The 18,294-nt window shown below is 37.5% G+C and overlaps 2 protein-coding genes across 2 annotated transcripts in view; both read left to right on the top strand.

Moving 5' to 3' along the window:
- Window positions 1-133: 133 nt before the first annotated feature.
- On the top strand, window positions 134-11,094 carry LOC117384151 (sialic acid-binding Ig-like lectin 5). Its single transcript, XM_055228192.1, has 8 exons — window positions 134-206; window positions 1,424-1,828; window positions 3,020-3,331; window positions 4,124-4,387; window positions 9,075-9,347; window positions 10,117-10,225; window positions 10,305-10,470; window positions 10,548-11,094. The coding sequence occupies exons 1-8, from the start codon at window positions 164-166 to the stop codon at window positions 10,695-10,697; spliced, it is 1,722 nt and encodes a 573-aa protein (XP_055084167.1). The 5' UTR covers window positions 134-163; the 3' UTR covers window positions 10,698-11,094.
- A 729-nt stretch (window positions 11,095-11,823) lies between these two features.
- xrcc1 (X-ray repair complementing defective repair in Chinese hamster cells 1) overlaps window positions 11,824-18,294 on the top strand; it is a 33,289-nt gene continuing 26,818 nt past the window's right edge. Inside the window, exons 1-4 of the mRNA XM_033981149.2 lie at window positions 11,824-12,291; window positions 12,379-12,471; window positions 15,385-15,492; window positions 15,965-16,123. Coding sequence (XP_033837040.1) covers window positions 12,241-12,291; window positions 12,379-12,471; window positions 15,385-15,492; window positions 15,965-16,123 — 411 coding nt within the window. The 5' untranslated portion in view covers window positions 11,824-12,240. The remainder of the gene's footprint in view (window positions 12,292-12,378; window positions 12,472-15,384; window positions 15,493-15,964; window positions 16,124-18,294) is intronic.

The raw sequence follows: 18,294 nt of genomic DNA, 5'->3' as shown, positions 1-18,294 counted from the left end.
GTTGCTTTTTTGTTTATAACAGGATACATGGTCCGTTACATATTCCATGATGGATACTGAAACTGTGCACTTCCCTGTTTGCAGATGCCAATGTTCAAACGAGCAGTGCGGAGTGTTGTAGACAGGGGCAGACAGGGGCAGACAGGGGCAGACAGGGGCAGTCATGCATGCGGACACTGGCTTTGTCATATATGTGCTGATATTTGGTAAGTAATTCAACTTTTCATACACGACGATAGAAAATGGCAGGCTGATCAAGTCACACTTTAATCTTGTGAAAACTGTACTATTTGAAGTTGCTGATAATCCTCACACTGGCTCATGCACATAGATGTGGATTATACACTGGATTGTAGTTGCAAACATTTCTTATTTCTCATGCAGACCTTTTTTATTGTGCCACTTGCAGTTACATTATTTACAATCAGAAGAACACCTGGGTAGAATTCTACTGCTACTCCTGCAAAGACATTCAGGCAGCATTTCATTAACCTGGCTTTGAAACATTATTTACATTTTACATTATGGTATACATATTTACAGAATTAAAGTTTTAATTATGATTTTTTAAATTTGTCTTGAAAACTATTTAAATCTGCAATAAATACTATTAAGTCATTGGATGATAGATTTCCAAAGTCAGAAGTGCTTTGTCGGTCTTCCTCTTTCTAAAAATGGTTTCATTGCAAAATATCCTTTGTCTGAGGTATAGACAAAGCAACTTTGCACAACACAGATTTTGTATTATTTTGATGGTTCCTTTGTTTACTTTTTTATTGCATTTGTATGTGACAAGCCCAGCCAGGCATTTTAGTCTTGTTAGATTTGATTTGGTCCCGGTTTGGGATCAGTTTGAGTCCCAGTGTAAATTTGGCCTGGTCCCATTCTTGTCCTGGTTTAGTTGTGGTATATTTCAGGTTTAGTTCCAAGTTTAGTCCAACTTTAATCTCATTCTGCATTAATCTCAGTCTTTTGATGTGGTAGTTGTGTAAGTGTAAGCTAGTTTTGTCATGTTACTAAAATTTTAAACTCTCTTTCAATTCTCTTTTTCAATACTCTCTTTCAATACTCTTTCAATACTAATGAGTATTGAACAGACTCAATACTCATTAGACTCAGTACTCAATACTGATTCCACAATGATAAAAGACACTCTTAAGAATGGGATTTTCAACATGAAATCGTAGCACTTTCTTTTATATTACCATGTGGCTTTATATCTGTGTATTCCTCAATTGTCCATGTTGGTTCCTGAGTGGTCCATGGGAGAATACTAGTCTATGTGTCTTATACTTGTTCTGATACAGCTCAAGACCATTCAGGCAGTGGATATTGAAGGACTTGTATGGGTTATATGCACATGCTCTGTCCACATCAATGAAACATGAATAAAACATAAATGATAATATTTTCTCCACTGCAGTAACTGAAGCACTATGGAGTGGTGTGCATACCGTGTCCCCTGTCCCATCAGTCCCACAGCGGGTCCCTGCACTGGCTGGCTCTTGTGTGGTCATCCCCTGCTCTTTCACTCTCCCTGGCCCCTCTCTCAGCGTAAGAAAGCAGCGCATGGACGTCCGGATCCGCTTCAGAGGAGGAGGGCACCTTTTTCCCCTGCGCAGCACTGCCTTCAACAGCGAGGACAGGGACCAGGTGAGCAGGGACTTCCAGGGCCGCTCCTATCTGGTGGGGCAGACCTCCGAGGGTGACTGCTCAGTGAAAATCAGCAGGGTGAACCGGGACGACTCACGGATGTTTGAGATCGCACTGAAACGAGGAGGGGAGCTGCTCTGGGGAAAGCCTAGCACGTTCAGTCTGGAGGTTACAGGTGAGTGTTACAGGCAGAGGTGGGTAGTGCTCAGTTACATTTACTTGAGTAATTACTTTTAAGGAGATTAACTTTTTAGAGTACTTTTGAAGCAGCATAGTTTTATTCTTACTCAAGTAATATTTTATTGAAGTAACAGCGCTCTGTCCACTAAGAGTACCGTACGTCTGCTGGTTAAGTCTACAATATTAAATACAAGCATTTGTATTTTTGCACCACTCCTTGCTAAGATACTATTACTTAAATTGAGTGGTAGGTTTCAAAGTAGTTCAAAGTATTTCGGTAATTGAAGAATTTAATTTAAAAATACGCTGACAGTTTCAAGGTCAACTTTTTATTACATCATTCTTCATAGAGCGTTCAGACAATTGTGTTCTTTTGAAATACGTCCTTGTTCAATGTTCAAACTTTGCAGTGTTGGTTTTATTTTTACACATAAGCCTTTCACGATAATTACTATATCAACTTATAGTTCAATACATGGAACAGTTATTTTTGGTGGTACCGTTTCTTTGCACTAGTGAGGAACTTCTGTACTATGATAAGATTTGAGTTGTAGAGGATTGAATAAATAACTTATATGACTCCTTAAGTGTTTCATTTATTAATTGCATCTCATGTTCATTAACATCACTGTACATATAGATTTGTTTTGTTTTTTGTTTTTTGTTTTGAAGGGGGGTGGCTTGTGGGTCATTAGGGCTGTTGGCTGTAATCATTTTGTCAATTAATTGGTAGATGGCATCTCAGTCAACCACAATTTGTAGACAACTACTCATTTTATTTAGATTATACAAAAATTATATGGGACGATAGTAAAAAGGAGAAGTTAGTAAGTGAGTTAGATGATTTGGTATTTATATGTATAAAGGCAGATTAAAGTGATGATATCTTTATATGAATACATTGTTTCCAACTACTTTTTTCTCCTTAAATAGTCTTCTGAATGCAGTTTGTGTCAGATACATAGAAACATGTAATAGTTTTCCATAAATTGGAAGACATGTCTTTAGTCAACCTAGAATTTCTTTAGTCAACCACAGCCCTTGAAAGCGTGCAGTAGGGTTTTCGTATTTGTGGCATTCAATATTATTGTTTCTTCAGCCATATATCGCACTTCAAAATTTGTTACGGTGACAGGCCTATTTCAACAGTCCATTTTTTATATTTTGCCCGCCTTCCTCCTCACAGATCAGCCTGCCTCCCCCGTCATCACTGGGGTTTGGGCTTTCACAGAGGGACAGCTGGTGACTCTCAACTGCTCGGTGGCGTTCTCATGTCCGTCCAAACCTCCATCTCTGATATGGAGTTGGGACAGAGGGGCTCAGCTGAACAGCACCGAGCAGGGGCGACAGCTGACCCAGTTCCCTCAGCCACACCGCCCCCTGCTGGTGTCAACGCTGTTGTTCACGGCTACACATGCGGTCCAGCCCCGAGTCCGCTGTGAGGCCAGGTACCCGGGGGAAAAGAGTGCAGCAGCTCTGAAGGATCTGCATGTAACCTGTAGGTATTCTAAGTCTGTTCATACAGCAGGCAGTTTAAAGTTTCTTATTAGAAAGTCATCGGTGTTGAAATATGCTCTACTTAATTCTACTGTACCTGCATAGCATACTTTGTGTAGTAGTTCAAATGTAATTACTGTATTTCTATGACATCATACACAAAATGACATTGTCATATCAGACTTGGGGAGTGTATTTATAACAAAGCTATAGTGAGGAATATTGTCTATAGTTACCGTACGTATGAAACAGTCGGTTCTTTATCATTACAAGTAAACCTCTCTTCTGAGATAGTAACCCCAAACTATGCTGTAATTACACTGTAACTATCTCTCAATTAATACTTAATAACCTTAGCATGCAAACCTAGTGCTAGGTACCATTTAAAGGTACCAGTACAGTACTGAAATAAAGTTACGGTACTACTGGCACTATGGGAAAAAAATGTATCAAAAACTAATACCAAAAATATTCTTTTGTTAACACATTTTTATGCCTGATGGTTGCTGGAAGAGCACTGTTATTGTTTGTTATTACAATACTAGTTTTTTTGTAACCAAAAAACAGGTATTGTTCAAGTACTGTTATCCCAAAAAATGAAAAACTACCCAGCCCTATGCTGGCCATATTCTAAAGCAGGACTTTTTGACTTGTCTTCCTTCTATCATTACTTGTTAGCACTTTCAGGACAAGATTTTTTTCTGCTTTGAATAGTTAACAGTTGCAACTGCAAACAAAATCTTTTTTTTTTTTTCAAAAGTTTCTTTAACTCCTATCTCTCTTTTCTTCCCAGTCTCCCCCAAAGACGTGAGGGTGCAAGTACAGACATTGTCAGTTCACGAGGGGGGCAATGCTCTGGTGTCCTGTTCCTGTAAGGCAGACCCCCCCGCCTCAGAGTACCGCTGGTCCTACATCCAACATGACCACCTTGTCCACCTACACCAGAAGACCCACACAGTCCGCCTCCACAACGTCACCCGGGATATGAGGGTCCACTGCTCTGCGCTCAACCTGATTGGACGAGGAGAGTCCCTGCCCCTGCTGCTCAATGTCCAATGTAAGTATATTAACATTTATTTCAGTATTTTTTCCTTTTTCCTTTTCCTCTTTTAATGAAAAAAAAAAAAAAAATTATGTATTTTTTTATGTATTAAGAAGTGACAAGGTATGGAAAAAAGCGAGTCAAAACACGTTGGAAGGTATGCTCACCAATTAACCTAAAGGCTGGCAGTTAGATCCATATTTTATGCTGTTGTTGTGTCCTTGGGCAAAACACTTCACGCACCTAACCTTTGAATGTGTCAGTGCCATTGTTTACAGGTGAATGAGTGACGAATGATTATGGCTGCAACCTTAAATAAGGCAATTTTAAATTACCTGCTTTACAATAAACAAATGGATTTATTTGATCTAGTGCTATAGCCCTGTCCACCTTAAAACCTAACTATATGGGTTGTCAAAAGTATCAAAAATCAGATACTAATCGATTCTAAAACTAGTATTGAAACTAGATACTCATTTGAGCAGGTATTGATACTAAAAAAATTAACGTTCACAGGACATAAATAAACCTTTCCTGAATAGCTTTAGAATCCCCGTGAGCTGTAGCAGAATAAGTATAAGACGACACAGACTTGTATACGCCCATGAACCTACCTGGATGACTGACGGATTACATAGATGTACGACCACATGATAATATAAAAGAAAGTACTATGATTTAATGTTTAAGATCACATTCCACTGTTTAAAGAAATAATGTTTTTTATTGTCTTTGTGGTTTCAGACTTGGTATCGAGTTCATTCCTAGGTAGCGAAATCGAGCTTGAAATTTTTTGCATTGTGACACTACTAACTATACAGTCATTTGAGTCATCATTTTGAATAGCTTTAGTCATAATAACCTCAGTTGTATGTTGCTTATTGCACTACTTCACTCAGGCGGCATTCTTAAAAGATAACATTTTATTGCACGTTATTATTGTCACGTACTCCACTCTACCACTCTGCTCTTCTTTATTGTGAAGAAGAAAGTGCTAGAGACTTTAGCTAACCCTGTCTCTGGTTAGGTCATAGCAACTTACAAACTGTCACATTTTCTGTTTCATTTGTCACAGTTGAAATGACCAAAGTGAATAGAGGGACTTGAGTGATGCATTCACACTCTATTGACTTTATGTACTATAGAAGATCATATTAAGTGTTCAGCTGCACAGGCGGCACTTTGCGCAGCTATAAAAAGTAGTTTTATTGACCAGGATTTTAACTGTGTGGTCCAGACGTTTTAACGATTGGTGAAAGGAGCTACAGCATTGCAGTTCAACTCCAAAGAGGACAATAATAAAAGTAAATGCAGAGGTTTTGAGCTAAATAAAAACAACTACTCAAGTAGTAAAGTAGTATCTTAAGACTTGAACCTTTTGTTTCATGTGGATAGGCCAATAGGTCAACAAATCTGCAATCTGCTATTTTACAAAACCATTCTGGGTCAGGTCAGGTCAAAAGGTTGTTCACACTTTCTAAAATTTGATAATATCATAATTTCAGATAGAGGGCAGGAGCCTATATAACTAAAAGATGTACTGTTTTTGAAATGAATTAGGACATTGCTTCACAAGTTTGTCATATTAATCTTGAGGCTTTAAGCCCTTTCAACTGACCAAAAAAATCATGTCTGTGAAGTTGAATAACTTATTTTAGTTTAGTTGTGTTATAAGAGAATTAAGATATCAAGCTTTGTGTCAGTTTTTGTTGTATATGGATAGACTCAATATAATACGAATATACCATCTGTTAACAGGAGTAGGAGTTTCATGTTTCACTGCTCATCCAAGCCGCTTCTTCAGTTCTGGTCAGATTACTGTTGGACACTGCCTTACGTCTATCTGAAAGGAGGAGCTAACTACACTGAAACTAAAAACACTGGACGACAGTGGGATTACACAGATATTATTCATTTTAACTTACCTCATATGTATTAAACATGATTGGCTTATAGACATGTGATAATACAATGTTGTGTTATTTGCCAAGATATTAGCCATAAACCAGCTCAACAAACCTGCAAACATCAAACTCCACCACAGAATTCTTTTGAACCCCAAACTATGGAAGTATCACTTAGGATGTAGTATTAGTTCAAACAGTCTTCAAACAGTCTCAAATGTTTGTCATGCGTATAACTGGATTCTGATTCTGGAGACTTAGTCAGGTCAGATACGTTAGGCCAACTCCTCTTTTACCCTGCAGCCTAAGTAATAGCCTTTAACCTCCTGAGACCTGGCGTCATATGTGGACAACACATTTTTGGGTTGTTTAGTCCACAGTGCAAATTATTAGATGACGAAAAACATAATACAAGAACAGCAACAATGGAAATATATTATATATATATTCATTTTTAACAGCTTAGAATGTTTAGAATTTTTTTTTTTCCTTCCTGCTCCTGTCAGCAGCTCTTCACACGAGACACATTGTTTCAAGAGGCACAATTGTTGTTTCTCATTTTGTTTTTACATCAGGACAAATGTTGCTGTGTTCAGGGTCTTAATAAATAGTTTTTGAAAATCATTATTATTCAAATGTTTTATCAAAATGAGTATAATGTCCACATATGAGGACATTTGATTTACATAATTTTTTCTCAGAAACTACATAATATAAAAAGATATTTTTTTTGTATTTACACTCATCAGGTCCCAGTCAGCCCAAATAACAAAGAGAAATTAATAAAGCCTGACTTGCAAGAGCTCGGTCTCAGGAGGATAATGTCTTCATCTGCTTGGATGGCTCTTAATCACTGTGCTGTCTGCAGATCAGACCCATCTAATCAGACAGCCTCACAAAGCCCCTAAGTGTGTATATTTGTTGTGATGTATATTTGAAAACTGCCCTTTTGCTATTTCACCCAAAGAATATTATCTTCCCCTAAAGAATGACGTTGTTAACATTCTCTCAGTCTCGTTCGTATGTGTAATCATCCACCATTGTGTTTTCCGGAGGGCTGTCCTTTTCATACACAACAATTAAGACAAGATACCAATCCCTATCGCACAGCAGTAATAGTATGAGTAAATGTGCATATTATTGAGGTTGTTGTCTGCAAAAGTGTTTGTTTTTTTTTGTTTTTTTCTGTATAGTTATTCTGTGTTTGTTCAGTGGGTTGGAATTTCAAATCTAGGTTGGCTGTGAGGAGTGAGGCTGACTCACGTAGCAAAACAAACAGATTAAACTTTCTAAACCTATTTCAAGTGGATAGAATTACAGAAAATTTAATGGTTATTATTGAGGTTCTATATTATGCAGAACTGACTCATGTGACCTTTTAGCCATGTTATAATGTTGTTACCCCCTTAACAACATATCTGGAGTTGTGTTTTGTTTCCTTCACACGTGTTCACATGTTTAAGGAATCCTAGACCTTAAGTTGTTGCTTTTATTTTTATTTTTAAATATTTTAGCTTTACCCTTTGTTCAGTTGAGACTGTCACAGAAGAGAGAAAGGGAGTCTCCAATATCTGCTGGAAGCACCGAGGAGTGAAACAGTTTCAATGAAGCTAAAACAGCAACTGTAACTTCAAAGTTTGACAAACCCAGGGATGGAATGAGCCAAATGATTCTGGTGAAGGTTTATGGTGTGAGTTTAAAAATGCCGTGGAGTACTTCTTGTATTACCACATCACATCACAAGGTGGAACAGAGTGTTTTCAGTCTGTGGACAGGAAAAATATACAGGATCTGTGCTTTAAATGTGTGTGAATGAAACAAAATACAACTCCATGTATGTTTGTGATAAGGAAACACCATTATAACACAGATAAAAAATAGTGCAAGATAAGCTCTTAAAGAGGTAGGGATGTCACAATATCAGATTTTTGTATTGTGATTATTGTACAAAGAGGCATGACAATTTTATGATTATTCACAATTACGTGACAAAACAGTGAAATCCTTCATTTTTATTCCCATTGCCTAGTAGATCATCATTCCTGTAAATATGTGATCAGCTTTATGAAATCAAACTTTGTGAAGGATATTGAAGTCAGTGTGACATAAACAACCAAATAAAAAGCCCTTTATATTTTGCTGTTAAATTTAAATTTCTTATTAATACTGATTAATATTGTTTGGTAATGTTATTGTGATTTTATGTCAAGATTATCAATAAACGTCCCTATTAACAGAAAAATTAAGGGGGATTCTAAGTGCTTCAGTCTTGGCATATGCTTAACATTCAATTTAAGAAAAGTGTATGAGGTGCTCTTAATATTGCATACTCAATATTGGCTTGGTAGGATCACCCTTGAGCAACAGATTGAATGGGAGAGACCTACTTCAACTAGGGCATAAATGAAAAAGACTTCGATAAAAGTGTGTGTGTCAGACAAAAAGTGCAACTTTGGGCAATACTGAGCAGTGTGCACCAGAAAGAAAAGAATGTACTTTTACATTTCAGAAAACTTTATACTAGCAGCTCTGAAGACATAACTTTTCGTTTAACTTATTTACAGCTTTACTTACAAACCAATTACAATCTTCTATTCATTCAATTTATGACTTTACAAATTCACTTGCTGTCCAAGACCTGTTTTGCATTGTACGAACTACTGAATAGATCAATAAAAGCTCAAATTGAAATAGGACCGGGGCTTGCAGAAGGAAGCAAAACTGACTGAAGCATTCAACCAGGTTATATGTAAACTTGTAACCTCCACTCGCTTTTGAATTGCATCTGTCTCTTTCAGATAAGCCCACCATCCTGCAGCAGTCTTCCTTTTGTGTTCGGGATGGCGCGGATGTCTTGTGTCACTGCACAGTCCAATCCAAGCCCGCACCTTCCATCACCTGGAGTGTCAATGGGAGCATTCCACCTGAGAATTACAACTTTTCATTCACAAGCCACTCTCACACTCTAAAAGCCACTATGAGGGGACACATGGACAGCGCACTACCAGTGTTCTGCTACGCCGTGAATGCACTAGGGAATGATTCTGCACTGTTGCTTCAGGGAGGAGAAGGTATGTTCAACAACCACTAAAACAAAGAAGGAAAAACAATCAAGGGTTTGTTTTTTTATATGAGCACTTATGTTCTACTGGTGAGACATCTGTTTGACAGGCCTCCAGCCTGGAGGGAGGAAGTTATATTTAAATTTATTTGGCAACTTGGTATGTACAAAGTGTTGCAGTTCATGTAATCAGTTTACTACAGGTTTATCCAAAGATACACAGTGAGTGCCTTATAGTTTTATTAAAATTCTATGTTTACATTTATTTTATGAAGCTGCTCAGGACTTGCTGGTCAGACCTTGGATGAAAAGAACACAGATTTAAAAATAAAATATCAAACATTTGACATGGAATTTGAATTAATGCTTTGGTGGGAAAGCATTATGGTAAATAATACAAAAATAAATGAATAAACCTAATAGCTTTTGTGTAGATAGCTGGGTTTTTTTTCCTTGCTAAATTCCAGCTTCAACAACACTGACTGACTATCTACACAAATAAACTTAATGAGTGTTTTTATTTTTTATTTTTTAATACATGTTTGTGTTAGCAGAATTTTAGTCTTTTCACTTCACAAATCTTTTTTTAACTTGTTTGTGTTGAGGGTATACCTCATTAGGATTTGGAATGAAATTAAGTATTGTGATTAGCCAGAGTTTGAGAAACCCTCACTCACTCTTTTTAACTTGCAAATAATGACATTTAAATGATCTTTTGTATTGACCTGTGCAGCCAAACTGGACTTGGTATTAATATTGTATTGTTTTCTCTCATACAGCAGACTCTCTTCTGCTGTGGCTCATCCTTCCAGCTGTGGCCATCTGCCTTGTGGTCCTCATCTTTTCCATTGGTCTTTGTTTGTGTTGCTTCAGAAACAGAAAGAAAAAGTAGGTGACATGACTCAGTTCCTCTATCTTTTTTAACACATCTAACATGTTTGGTAATCTTCTACTTTAACTTATCCAGACGTACGTTGCGCCACCATCTAGCTGCATATCCTGAAAACCTTGGCATTTATCAAGACAGAATGCCTCTCTATATTAACTGCACTGAAGTGACTCATATTTACACAAATGGCAGCTACCAACTTGTGTACCAGAACTCCACGCCTTGTTTTGTTCAAAATAAGCAGGTATACTATTGCACTTTAGTAAATTTTGTAATGAGGAACGCACATTCAGACATATAAATATATATTGATATTTTCAGCTTCGTCCCATGGGCAGAAGAGGAGGAGAGAGACGCAGAGGAGCAGAGCGTGGAGTGAGAGAAAGACAAACCAATGTACAAACCAGACGGACAGTCCAGACTACTGCAGTGGCTGATGCGGATACTGCCATATACTTGGAGATACTCTGAACTGATATGTGGCTGCAATTCATTTATTAATGAAATAACTTTGTAACAACTTAAAGGCTTGTTGATGTTTTTTCATGTTTATTTCATATCCCTTTTTCTGTACAATATCAACTTTTTTAAAAAGTAGATGTCTGTGTAATCCCTCAGTCGTCCAGGTCCTGATCCATAGCAAAAGAAGAAATTAAATCTGTCAACTGGACAAATCATTGTAGGAGTGAAGACGTTGACGCTGCTCATCCAGGCCGCTTCTTCAGTTCTGGTCTGATTACTGGTGGACACTGCCTTATGTCTATCTGAAGGGAAGAACTAACAACACTGAAACAATAAACAGCTATTGTCTCCGGTTTCAGCCTTAATGACCCTATTCAACCTTTAATGGCCCTTATTGTCTTCCACCTACAACGATTTGTCCAGTTGACAGATTTAAATTGTCTTTTGCTATTCTTTAAATAGATATGTTGAATGTAATTAAAATAAACCTGTGTCAACTAATATTATTTCAGTATATGAATTATTTAAATAACTGTTCATTACAAGGCTTAAAAAATAAACTAAAAAAACTAATGGCTACTGCAGTGGTTCCCAAAGTGTGGGCTGTGAGATGACTTGGAGAATGTAATTTTGCCACTTCAAATATATGTTTAAATTAAAAACTGTGTTCTAAAAAAAATATGTCAAATAACACAATTAACCCAGATACTAAATGTTTTAATTTACATGTTTTAACATGTAAATTTCATTTTTGCTATGGGGGTCCTAGGGCATGAACCACAGGACACGGTTATTTTGAGGGTTTGGAGATTGAATGTAGAAGTTTGATTCATGTGCAATATGACCAAAATCTTGTTACCCTAATGAATAGACAACAACTAAACTCAAGAGTTCTGAACATAAGCATATAAATAACAACTATAAGAGTCAGTTATTGGTAAGGTTACTGTAAATGTAACTGCTAGTGTATGTATTTATATGTATAACTTAATAGTACAACTTCTGACCATAGATCCAGGCTTATTACTGATAATTATGACCTCCAACCAAACAGGGAACGCTAAAAAAATCTGCACGATACCCTTTTTAGTAAACGAAGAAAATGTGCTGCTCATTGATTGGACAGAACCAGCGCGCTGCCGGACGTGACGCAGCACGTAGACGCAGCACGTAGTTTGGTGGGAAAATGAGCCCAGTCGTATTTTATTTAGGTTTAAAGTTAGATTTATACATTTTCTGACGCTCATTTTATTGCCAAACGAAGCGAGTACATTATACACCCATAATACTTCGAAAGGTTTAGTCGTAGAAGCCATTTACGTGCAATAAAACCTGATGCTACAGTGTCAAAGCTAACACTGCCTATTCTGGCCATTGTTTGGTAGCATGTTAGCTCTTTAGCCACACGTTAGTTTGAGCTGTAATAAACGTGCATCTCGTTCAGTATTCGTGGTTTCCGTGAGCTGTTTTTAGTCTTATCGATAAGGGGACGAGTAGTTTTCATTAGAGATATCGGGGACACGTGCTGGATGCTAACAAAAACAACAGCAACATGCCAGAAATAAAACTCAAGCACGTTGTGTCCTGCAGCACAGAAGACACGGCAAGTCTCTGTTTTGTGTTTAAACTGCAGTCAGATCGTGACGGAAAAGGGTCTCTCGTTATTATGTAATTGTTTCTTGTGATGCAGACGCACAAGGCAGACAACCTGCTGAGTTCTGACACCTACAGAAAGTGGAAAGCAGCTAAACCAGGAGAAAAACAGACTTCAGTCATCATTCAGGTAAATGCTAAAAGCCTCGTTATTAACGTGATAGACTTGTATATGAATGTGCCTGTTTTATTGATGGGTGATTACACACTCTCTTACATCTCTTATTTATTCTGGTTTTAAGGTGTTTGTGTAGACCCCTCCCCATTCAAAAGATACAGGATTTGTATAATATTTGGTGACTCAGTGCTGTTGTAATGCCATGAATATCCCTAGTGTTACTTTAGCATGACTGTATAAGAAGTAAGTCCCAATTGGTGGGCTTAATTGGTGGGCTTTAGGAGACCTCAAAGCATTCTATTGGCCAGTAATATTAATACAGATATGGGGGTTAAATGCATTGACTACCCAAAATGCATATTCAAGCCTCTCGCTATAATTACTATATCGACATATCGGTCAATATATTTTAGGTGGAACAATCATTTTTGGGGGTAATCATGTATCGTTTGGACTTCTTCTTTGTACTACTGGGGAACTTCTTTTTATTTTTATGTACTACAATTAGATTTGAGCTGTAGAGCATAGAATAAATAACTTATATCACTCAGATACAAGCTAAGTACTAAATTGTATCATGCTGCTATTTATTGATTGCAGTTTGTGTATTTATCCATATATTTTAAAATATTTTTTAGAAGTTCTATTCTACTTTAGGATTATTGTGTCAGTGGCATAAATTAGTTTCAATATTATCGCTTATGCACATTTTGTTGAGTCCGAGGGTCCAGTTGAAATTCAACGTTTGTTTGTTTGTTTGTTTTTTTACCTCTTGGATATTTTGGATAGTATAATGTTATCAATATGTGATTTGACATCATCACAAATTCAAATTTAATTGATTCAAACAAGTACCTTTAGAATATTTTGACCAATAACACACTTCCTTGTTTGCTTGTTATTTTGCAACACTTGGAGGTAAAAATCACAGTTACCCAAATTAAAAACATGTTGGGAGTTTTGTGTATCTGCACAAAGACCTGAAACTGATGCTGCTTTCATGTGGTTTTGAATAAACCATAAATACTGCTTTCCAAGAAGCAGGAATGAGCTGAGTCGTGACGTCAGGGGCGTTTGATTGGTGGGAATCCAAAGAGAGTTCAAAACAAATGGGAATGGATTGAAATATTATTTTGTATCACTCTCTGAAATGGCATCAGGTAACAATTTTGAGTCACAAAAGATGCGCAGTGTGTCTTCAGCATCCAACCAAAAGCACATGAATGCACACATGTTGGATGGTCATGTGAAAACTGTTCCATTCAAATTGCTCGACAGGCACAGAAACGAGACATGGAAGAAAACAAAACAATACACAATCATTCAAATTAGAGTTGTCAAAAGAATCTGATATCAGATACTAATCAATACTGAAAGTAATATCATAACTAGATACTGATTTGAACAAGTTTTGATACAGCAAAAACATCACATTAATGGGACACAATTTGAGCTTTCCTGAACAACGTATTTATATAAGATCTCTTAGTAACATAAAGAAAATAAAATTTTGTGTTGAAAATAAGATTCTGAAAATGTAGCATTCTAGTATCGTAATCAGTATCAATTACTTTAAATGTTAGTATCGTGAAAACACTACTTCAAATAGAATTTTTCAAATTGGAAAATCATAAATTACACTGGGTTACAAAAAAACATTTTTGAAAGTTGTCTGTGTTTTTTCAACTGAATTAGGACCATTTTGCACCGCTGAATCCAAAAATGATATCTATTTTTCTCAGTCAGGTCAGGTTTTTATGCTAATTTGATTTTGAAAAATCCAATCTTCTGACTAAATTGATTACAATTTTGTGACATCATCAGTTGATTTTCTTTAATATTTCTCATCCAAAAAATGTTTTCGGAGATAAAAAATAGTTTTCTAACAGAATGTATTAATTAAATGTTACGTTATGTTAACTGATAAAGGTAAGTACATGTAAATTGGAACGTTACGTTATCATTGTGCAAAATTCAGGACATGAACTTCTGTTTCTATGAACCCCTTGAGGTTCACGAAACCTGAACATTTAGCTCCTTTTGGGAAAAAGGATGTGGAGCATCATCATTAAAACCACACTGGAGGAATCTTTGTCACTGATGTCAGGAACTTCTACAAAGACAGGTACTGGAATTTCATCACAGTGAGCTACAGGACGACGTGCTGATTCACGGCCAGGATACTTGAGGCTGCTTCGGTTCTTTCTGTTGATCCCAGTCACATCAATAGCCCAGAAGTAGCTATTGATATCGGCTCCCTCCAAACCATGGGAATTCCAAACTTCAACTCTTCTTGCCTTTAGTCCACTGACGCAGATACTCGGTGCATGACTTGCATGCCATGTGTGGCGCCCAAGCTTCATGTTGGTCACCAAGTTTAATACCAAAATAAGCATGGTAAACACTCTTTATGAAACTTGTGACTTGATTCCTGTTAGGAACATTGGTGTATTCACCGCAGATGTAGCAGAATATGTCAGGCTTATTTTTGCAAGATCTTCTAGTCAAAGCCATTTCATTCACTTGTAATATAAAAAAAACAATTAGTCATAAGTTGGCACATGCAAAATCTTCAGAATTTGTTTATAGCGTTAAATATAACAGAATTTTGTATCATATGACTTGAAAATACTCATACATGTAAACAAAATTGTCCAAAAACAAATATGTAGCTGTACGTGACCTGATTGAGCAAAACCAATGTGATTTTTGGATTCAGCACATCAAAATTATCCTAAATCAGCTACAAAATCTTAGACAATAAATTTAGTGTTGACCAGTGTTATCATTGTTTCAAATATTTCAATTTAGCCTTTATGATTTTAGAAATTATGAAGTTGATTTTAATGTCTGGTTGCTGTATGGATTGGTTGTTTTTATTTTTGGACTTTTATGACAAATTTAATGTAATAATTTTGACCACAGTTTGAAAAAGAGGAGCAGGTGCACAGCATTGACATTGGAAATGAAGGATCGGCATTTATTGAAGTCTTGGTGGGCAACTCCTCAGCTTCAAGAGACCAGGACTATGAGGTATTCACATAAAACACACTACATAGTATGTACATTTGTTGTGATTTAGTGCTATGTTACACAAAATTAACTCCTGTGAGCTTTGAGCTCTCCAAAGCTCATAATGCTTTGTTCCAACTTATGTCATGAAATGGTAGTTTTTAAGTTAACTGTTTTATTTTGGCATTTGTTCAGTGAAGAGTGGCATTTCCAGGGCTGAAATTATCCAAATGATTCTGTGTACGTGTGTATCAAGTTTAAAAACACTTTGGAGCACTTCCTGTTTTACCACATGACATCACAAGGTGGAGCAGAGTATTTTCTGTTTGAGAGAAGAACACAGCCTATATATGCAGGGTTTCTGTTTAAAACATATATAAATGAAACAAAGCACAACTCTTAGTATGTTTTTGATGAGGAAGCAACATAATGTAGATCAGCAAATGGCATAAACTCTTTAATTGTATATTTCTTTTGTGCTTTTCCTTCTTAGGTCCTCTTGGTGACATCCTCTTTTATGTCTCCAACTGAGAGCCGAAATGGCACTAACTTGAACAGAGTGCGCTTCTTTGGGCCTGGTCAGCTGCAGAAGAGCACAGCACAGGAGAAGTGGGACAGAGTCAAGATTGTCTGTACCCAGCCGTATTCCAAGGTCAGTTTAGACATCGTCAGCTATTTTGCATATGCTACTGCTTTGTCGAGACCCACTAACTTTCTTTTAAAAATGCCTTTAAGTAGGGCTTCATGATTTGGGAGAAATATCTAATTGTGATTTTTCGGACAAGCGTGATTCGATTCGCGATTTATGTTTTAATAATAGGATGCTGTTCAAAGTTCACTTTTAAACACATGCCGAGGAACTAACAAAAAGACTGAAAAATGAACTGACAAACGGAGGTGGTTAGTATTCTGTTCCATTTACTTGAATAACTTCAGAGTACTTTTCTAGCAGCATACTTTTTATTCCTACTTGAGGAATATTTTTATTGAAGTAATAGTACTCTGACTTCAGTAAAAGGTTTGGTTCCTTTTCCCACTGTGAGTTAGTTTGTTTGACAAAAGCTTTATGTTGACACTATTAACCCTATAGCATCGGATCCTATCGTCGGCGATAGCGCACGGATGCAGACTTTTCAGCAGCGTAATACCAGTCGTGCTCTCATGTAAATTCAAACAGCGTCTCAAAGCGGAGGCACGGGGCTATTTAAATATTTTTTCCGTGAGTTACGGTAATCTGCCTCTGTTGCTCCGCGAAGGTGACGAATGAGAGCGCGGGTGCTGCGGGGATTTTCCCAGTCATTTACTCGATGCCTAAAAGAAAAAATACAGATGAAAGTGAAAAATAGAAGTAGATGTGTGAAAAAATGCAGTAAATTCTGATACTTCCTTTAATATGATTTTTATGGCTAACAAAAATCTAAAAGTCTAGGTGACCTATACTGGCCCATAGTGTGCTCAGTCCTTAAAGGGTTAAATGATTTGTGTTTGTGTTTCTTGCACCGCTCCTTCACATATGATTTAGTTTGTCTCATTTCTGTGTTTATCCTTTGAAAATACAACATTTTGTGCATTATTTAATATTTTGTTCTTCCAGTGACTTTCCTTGACTAATATTATTTTGAAGTAACATTACTCATTCGTAAGTACAATTTTGGGTTACTTCAGAACATACGGATCTAAACTTAGCAGTTTTTATACAGAATAAGGTATAAGGATATTTTCTTACTTGTCAAGGAAATTATCGTTCTTCAAAATTGCAGCCTTCGGAATGTGCTAATTATGTCAATTTAAGTTGCAATTTCGATGGAGAGAGTTTGTTTTGTGGCAAGCAAAGACTTCTGGATTCAGGAGGGAGTTTTGTTAGAAGGTTTGTATCATTGATTTTGCTGCTGCGATTTTGTAGAAAGAGGCTGTAGCTTAATTGAACTGACACAAAGCAAAATGTTTAAATGTGTACATAATTGTTTCATAAGTCTTTGTCAAGGTAATTGAATTGAGTTATTATTATTATTGAATTATTTTGAGAAATCACAAAATACCGATCTGTAAATTAAGTGATGAGCTTCAGTGCCAATAAAGAAGGATATTCTGAAAAAGAATCAGCTTAAACTGCAGACAGAGTAATCGCTTGATGGAGAATAAGAAAAGGGAATGAATAGTACCCAGTTCAATTTCAATGTATTTTTGTCCACATCTGTATTTCAACACAAAAGACAAGAAATATTGTACTTGGAGAATAAAAAAACATTGATTTTGTAGTTTTCATTTTTTGTGTGGAAATATTACTGTACTGTCAGAAGCCCTTCATGAAGAAAAATACAACAAGGCAGTTTACGTCGCCCGGACTGGCGTTACCGGGGCCCCACCCTGGAGACAGGCCTGGGGTGGGTGCTCGGCAGCGAGCGCCTGGTGGCCGGGCCTTTCCCCACGGGGCCCGGTCGGGCCCAGCCCGAAGAAACGACGTGGGGCCGTCCTCCCGTGGACCCACCACCTGCGGGAGGAGCCATGAGGGGCGGGTGCGGAGAGATCCGGGTAGCAGTCGAAGGCGGGGACCTCGACGACCGGATCTCCGGACATGGAGACTAGCTCTGGGGACATGGAATGTCACCTCGCTGGGGGGGAAGGAGCCTGAGCTTGTGCGGGAGGTTGAGCGTTACCGGCTAGATATAGTCGGCCTCACCTCCACGCACAGCTTGGGCTCTGGAACCCATCTTCTTGAGAGGGGTTGGACTCTCCATTTCTCTGGCGTTGCCCGCGGGGAGCGGCGGCGAGCTGGTGTGGGCTTGCTCATTGCCCCACAGCTCAGCCGCTGCGTGTTGGGGT

This window comes from Periophthalmus magnuspinnatus, chromosome 16 (assembly GCF_009829125.3).
Source record: "Periophthalmus magnuspinnatus isolate fPerMag1 chromosome 16, fPerMag1.2.pri, whole genome shotgun sequence".
Lineage (NCBI taxonomy): Eukaryota > Metazoa > Chordata > Actinopteri > Gobiiformes > Gobiidae > Periophthalmus > Periophthalmus magnuspinnatus.
Note: the sequence above shows the minus strand (reverse complement) of the source record. Positions and strands in the feature narration are given on the sequence as shown.